Source organism: Azolla caroliniana, unplaced genomic scaffold, assembly GCF_043228905.1.
Source record: "Azolla caroliniana isolate FFs.n. ecotype wild unplaced genomic scaffold, voAzoCaro1.0.p SCAF_1, whole genome shotgun sequence".
Classification (NCBI taxonomy): Eukaryota; Viridiplantae; Streptophyta; class Polypodiopsida; order Salviniales; family Salviniaceae; genus Azolla; species Azolla caroliniana.
In genome coordinates this window covers 11,632,278-11,638,846 of record NW_028230436.1, presented here as the reverse complement: position 1 = coordinate 11,638,846, position 6,569 = coordinate 11,632,278, and the positions used below count along the sequence as shown (strand labels likewise).

General features: G+C 36.4%; 1 protein-coding gene across 2 annotated transcripts; it reads left to right on the top strand.

The window, feature by feature from the left end:
• The first annotated feature begins 200 nt into the window (after positions 1 to 200).
• On the top strand, positions 201 to 5,504 carry LOC147868991 (uncharacterized). Of its 2 annotated transcripts, none has more exons than XM_087325546.1 (5): positions 201 to 309; positions 1,321 to 1,943; positions 2,745 to 4,023; positions 4,336 to 4,599; positions 5,252 to 5,504. In XM_087325546.1, exons 2-5 carry the CDS (start codon positions 1,488 to 1,490, stop codon positions 5,290 to 5,292), a joined length of 2,040 nt encoding a protein of 679 aa, XP_087181672.1. In that variant the 5' UTR covers positions 201 to 309; positions 1,321 to 1,487; the 3' UTR covers positions 5,293 to 5,504. The 2 variants fall into 2 exon arrangements, with proteins under 2 accessions (XP_087181672.1, XP_087181680.1); XM_087325554.1 differs by having other exon boundaries at positions 4,336 to 4,631.
• The last annotated feature ends 1,065 nt before the right edge of the window (positions 5,505 to 6,569 follow it).

Below are 6,569 nucleotides of genomic sequence, written 5' to 3'. Positions count from 1 at the left end.
ACAATCTCTCTTTCTCTCTCTCTGCAAATTCACTCTGTTCTTCTTCATCTTCATCATCATCATCATCTTCTTCTTCTTCTTCTCTCAGAAAACTCTGCCATTGCCATTTCAGACGTATCTTCTTTCCTTGGTGCTTCATATATGACTCTTTCTTTCTTTCTTTCTGTCTGTCTTTCTCTCTTTTTGCCTTTCTTCCCCCCCCCTGCTTCTTCTTTTGACGCCTTCCTTATTCTTCAGATTGGCTGAATTAGGCTTCAATGATCACTCCTATCAGCTGATTTCTCCTATGTATATGTACATATCATGTGGGTAAGTTCTCTCTCTCTCTCTCTCTCTCTCTCTCTCTCTCTCACTGCCTCCTTTGTCTCTGTTTCCTTTGGTAATAATTCCTCTATAAATTATACTCGTAGATCATCACTTTTTCCTTTGTTCTGAGTTCCAAAAACAAAACAAAACAAAAAAAGAAAAGAAAAGAAAAGAGATGGAAATCTCTCTAAAAGAAGGAACTACAATTTTCTGCCTTTTCCCATTCTTTCCATTTTCTTTTGGTTTCTTTCTTTCTGCCTTCTTCTTTTTTGTGGTTTCCATTTCAGTCGCCCTCATTCCTCGTCTTTTGGTTCAATCCTGTATTTTTCCTTTGAATCTCAGGGTACCCGACCAGCATCACTTAGTGTGAGACAGCCCCTTCATCTCTTTAATTATGTCTATATACAGAAAATCCATTACTTTGTTTATTTATTTGCCTCCTCTCCAATAATGAGCTCTTTTTGTCGCCCTACTTTTTTTCACTTCAATTCGATCGAGTTCAATATATGAATATAAATTTCATGTGGGCTTTGTTTGCTATATTTCTCCCCGATCAGGAGGATTATGCGTGTAAGTTTATTCTCTTCCATTTTTCTACTCTCTTTTTTGCTTCCATTATAATGATCCCTGTTTTTCATGCTTTTCTTCATTTCTAAATTCATGTGTTTTCTTTCTATATATCCTCAACCAAGAGGAACACGCACATATATCCTTTTCTTCTCTGGTTTTCGCTTCCATTATAAAAAGCTCCGATTCTCACTCTATTTCTTATTTCTTTCAAATTCACTATATATAAGTCGATTGGTTAGGGATGTATATATCTGCGCTTATCAAGATCTTATTTGCTTATAATATTTTTCTCTATGTCTTCTATGTACTTAAATGTACGTTTTTGTTTTCCGATGCTCATAACCTTAATATGCTTTTCTTGTTACTCTGTTCTTTTTATACTTAAAATCAAAGAAAGGAGCCCATATCATATAGTGATGTTTTCTTTTCTTTTTTCTTATGCAGATTTTGGAATGCAAATCCATGAGCTAAATCATTCTAGCAACAATATTCAAGTCCATTATCATGATTCTTTGACATAGTTAATAACGAGAATTTGCATCGACCATAAATAATTAAATTAAGTTAATAAATAAACTGGCTTTCCTTTGGGGTTGGGCTGACTCCGTTGGATGATGGAGCAACACCAAAGGGATCACCGGCGGCATTTTTATCACATGATCCATACTGACTACAACAATAAGCAACAACAAGATATAGCAGTACACCATAAAAGCCAACAACAGCAAGAAGAGGAAGAGGAAGAAGAGGAAAAACTAAAACGAAAGCAAGAGCAAGAAGATGTGGAGGAAGATGCGCAAGGTTCAACTACTATGATGAAGAAAGGGCCATGGACAGCTGCTGAGGATCAACTTCTAATGGCATATGTGGACAAGTATGGAGAAGGGAATTGGAATTCAGTGCAAAAATTGTCTGGTGTGTGGCGATGTGGAAAGAGTTGCCGATTGCGATGGACCAATCATCTTAAACCCGGGTTAAAGAAAGGTTCCTTGACACCTGAAGAAGAGAGGGTCATCATTACACAACATGCGGCCCTAGGTAACCGATGGGCTCGGATTGCAACCATGGTAACCGGATCTCACTCTATTAACGCTTTCATTAATAAAATCCACAATGTTTTTAGAGATGATTTTTCCTAATGTGGGTGAAGAAAACCCACTTTTCTTCACGATGAAACATTGTCTATGGTGTTTAAATACAGTAGGAACTATAGAGGAAAAATGTCTCTTAAGACTTCTTGTGAGAGTAGTATGGCCACCAGGTTTACTCATGTTTTCTAGAGATTGTATACATTTAAGCTATGTATATGCATATAGATAGGAAAAGTAATGTAAGCTTCTTATTCATGATTTTGCATTCAGGGATAACATCCCAAAGCTAGAACAATATATCAATTGGCTAATCAGTTTAGAGATTAACATAGTAGAAATTGAAGCATAAATGGTTGAATCAATGAGTGAGTGACCGAATGCGTGAATGACAGAAATAAATAGTAGAATGGAAGAAGGAAAAAGTTTAGGGTTACCATAAAGTGAATTTAAATTGACTTGGTAAATGAGTGCATGAAATGCAGAATGAATGAAAGAGTGACTGGCTGAGTGAACGAATGAATGATAGTAAGTGGATAAAAGAACACGAGGGGGAAAATAGGGGATATATATTGCCAGACAGCTTTTCTCAAGCATTTTAGGAGCTTTTGGCCAGTATAAAGTCTGGTTATATTTGCCAAATAAAAGCTATAATTTGTGAAAATGTGACAGATGAGCTCAATTTTCTAATGCTTTGATTGCTTTGCTGAAACCGTTTATATTTCAGCAAGTCAATTTGATTACCTTATCGTTAACCTTGATCATAACTTGGTTTCGCAGCTTCCGGGGCGCACAGACAATGAGATCAAGAACTTTTGGAACACAAGGATGAAAAGGCACATCCGGGCTCGTTTACCTCTCTACCCGACCGATGTGATCACTTCCTCTAATTCTCCTCCTGACCCTACCAGCACATCAAGTCCTAGCTCCACAAAAGGAGCAGAGTCGGAAGGAACTGGTAGTTCGATGAGCAAAGATACCGACTTATTGAATGCTCCGAAAGCACAACAAGCGCACGTCACTCCTCCTAACGTTAGTAGCCTGAATGATCGGTGCTTATCGAGAGGAGCAAGCATCCCATATGGGTCGTTGGCAAGAAATGACATGAAAATCTATCAAAGTCACATGAATTGGAGAAGCTTAATTAACTACCCATATGGGATGAGCCCAAGTCCACTCATCGGTGGACCAGTGCATAGCTTAAAACGTGCCCGGAATGGAGACTCTTCAAGCACTGGAGAAGATGGTAGACCATCCTCTCAGCCTTTATCGAGCAACGACTTCTCGGCAAATTTGTTCTTGAAATCACCTGATGTTCGAGGCTCAAGCTACCCACTGAAATTAGATGCTTTCTCCCAAGGTCTCAGTTTCTCATCGTCATCCTCCTATGGCATTCCAAAGCCTCCTGATATTCACACAATAATGAGTAATACTACTACTGGAATGTCCTTTACAAGTAGCACTATATCATTGAATAAGAATAATGCCGAGTTTGGTGTAAGCGGCCCCAGCTTCCCTTACTCGGTTTTCAAGCCAGAGAATAGTAGTATTCTCTTATCTGGTTTGAAAGTTGAGCTCCCCTCAGTCCAATTGGCAGAGTCAGCAGATAGTGCTGGTACACCCAGCTCTTGCCTCTCCACACACTCTCTAAGCAACGAGACACTAAACACTACTTTCCACAACAATAGCAATAGCAACAACCTTTATATTAATGATGATGTGGATAGTAGTAGCTTACTGCTCGATGAAATTCTCGAGAAGGGATCGAGTTTTCATTGCATTCATCTCGACCCTCTTCCATCTCCGCAGGAAGATGACATCTTATTGGTCAACACGGCCAAGAATACTGTAACACCTCCATTGAGGGTTTCAAGCAGTGGTAATGTAAATCCGGAGTGGATGACTATCAGTGATCCTTTATCATTCTTGGGTGGTCGGTCATTAAGCCTCCTCTCCACTGCTACTGATGAAGATGTGAAGGATATAACACCTGCCAAGTCCGAGACCTCATCCTCAAATGCACATTATGAGCTCTCGTCTTCACATCAAGTTCATCAAGGTAAATCAAGTTTGTCCTTTTGTATGGTCTAGGATGTTTTATTTTTCTAAGTTGCCCTCATTTTGGGTGCAATAGAACTATTAAAAAGGTTGGGTGTTTATTAATTAAACTAATATATAACCTGGTCAAGTGATTAAAAAATCAGAAGTTTTCGACATTTGTTTGTTATAGCGAAACGTTTCTTACATTTTTGCCCTTCATTCTGGCTGTAATTTACCAATGTGCAAGGACTTTTGGAAATATCAAATTATATCTGTGATAACAGAAGTGAGGGTAAGGTAATGAATATAATGTTGAAAATTTTCATTCCAGTGAAGGGAGATGAATCTCACTGCAAACTTAAAGAGGAGTCATCGTTAGTACGGCCATATAATCCTTCGACTGAAGAAGATGAAAGCATCGGAGGTTATGTTGACGACGAGCTACACACGTTACTCACATTCCAAAGGCCTGATAGTTTGCCTCTCTATCATCGAAAAGAAGAAGAACGAATAGAGATATGTGACAATGGCAGTGGCGGGCTTGAAACTATCTTTGGCAATGATGTTAACAACAATGCATGGGAGCTTGGCTCATGTATGTGGAGCAATATGCCTGGTGCTCTCCAGGTTAAAAACCCAAAAAAACTGTTAAATCCTCAATTATTTTTTCTTTTACATAATTTCTTACCCGTAAATATATCTATATATACATATATTTACCTTTTCTGGGGGTATTTACACAGAAAAGATCACCTTAACCAATGTTTCTTTACCATAGTTCTAGGCTCTAGACCTTGAAAAAAGCTTTATTTTGTCAATTCTTTGGGTTTTCTTTTACACCAAATATTACCCTAAAAACTTTGTTTTCTCCATTCTTTTGCTGTTCTCTACACCAAAACTTATCCCTGAAAAAGATTTATTTTTCTCTAAGGTTTTAGGGTATTTTTTACTCCGAATCTTACCTACAATAAAATCTTTGTTTCCTCTAGTCTTTAGGTAATTTTGACACAATCTTACCCCTAAAACAGATTGTGTTTTTTCCTCCATTTTAACTTTTAAGGTTGTTGTTCACAGTTCATTTTTTGTGTATTTTTGACACATATCTTACCCCTAAGAAACAAGATGATTATTTTCTCTATTTTTAGGGTATTTTTTGGCACAAAATCTTACCTCCTAGATTTTTTGTTCATTTCGAAGTCCAGAGTCCAGACTAACAAAAATCATCGTTTCTGTGCATGTGGTATCAGGCTTGATATGGGAGAAAGGCTTGGATGGTGCATATTTTTAAGCATGGAAGAGAAAAAAAAGGAAAGAGGCTTCATTCAATGAGAGGTCTAGCAATGAATGTATACATATGATATGATACATATATAGCCCTATTTTGTTTTGAAGCCAAAATTGACACCTTATTTTTAGAAGATTCCATCAAGTTATGCACAACATTATTTTGAAGTATTCAAAGACTTTTATTAAATTTATATGAAGTCTTTCTTTTCTCTTTGCAAGGGACCCACTCTTTATACAATTTGTATGCAGAAAAAGAAAAAGAAAAAACTTGTATTTGGTATTTTCTTTAGGTAAATCCAAAAACATACACAACTTTTATATATATTATTAAGTGATAAGTGGAAGCAAATTGGGTCTCCTTGTCAACATTAATGGGGTAATCTGAAGACAAATGACAGGATATTTAAATATTTATCATTGACAATGTTTTACTTTTTTTCGTGTATGTTCTTGCTGAATTGAGCTGCGTGGTGCAGTACTAGGATCCTCATTGTGACCCTTGCATGATTTGGGGTGAATTACTTCAGCATTCTATGGTTGACGAGAACTAGGCCATCGGTGGCAATTTGCCTTCTCAATGACTAATATCAATTATGACATATGATACATATGAAAATTTCTGGGGAATAACATATGATGTGACATGGGCATGTTGCAAATATTGTAACCATCATTGATTAAACAGAACTTATCTACATTTAATATCAGTTGAAATAATGATAATTTTTTCAGTCAAAATTTGCTCGCATTTCGTCCTATATTTGTACGGTTTTGGATTTGCGGCATACAATTGTTCATTGCAAATTTTGGCTTTACTTATTGTTATTTTTGAAGCCTCGTTTTCTTGGGTGTTGAATTGTCTTAATGATTTGGTCTGGCAAACACCTCTTTTGTGATATACTTTGAATGTCACAAGAAGACAAGTCAAGGATTTTTCAGAGTATCATTTATAGTGACTTTGTCATCAATGTATGGCAGCAGTAGTAGTGATATTTTACTATGTCATAAATCTTAGAGCAATTTGATTTTTGCTCAGTTCAACTTCAAGGCCTTGAAACCAATACACAATACAAACCAAACCAAACCATTTAACTCATTAATTAAACAAAAAAGACATCAAAGTAAAAAAGTTTTTAAGTTAAAATTAATTAAATTATTAAACATAAATAAACCATTAGGGAAATTAAAAAAAGTTAACTGAACCCACTTAAAAATTGAAAACCATTAAACCATACTAAACAAAACCATTTGATAATTGAAACCAAACCAAATTGTTAA

What these genes read in the sequence shown, in the direction of transcription:
- LOC147868991 (XM_087325546.1), top strand. Translation starts at nt 1,488, where the DNA reads ATGATGGAGCAACACCAAAGGGATCACCGGCGGCATTTTTATCACATG. An exon ending in TTCACATCAAGTTCATCAAG is followed by an intron (nt 4,024 to 4,335) that starts GTAAATCAAGTT and finishes TTTTCATTCCAG; the next exon opens with TGAAGGGAGATGAATCTCAC. An exon ending in TGCATGGGAGCTTGGCTCAT is followed by an intron (nt 4,600 to 5,251) that starts GTATGTGGAGCA and finishes ATGTGGTATCAG; the next exon opens with GCTTGATATGGGAGAAAGGC.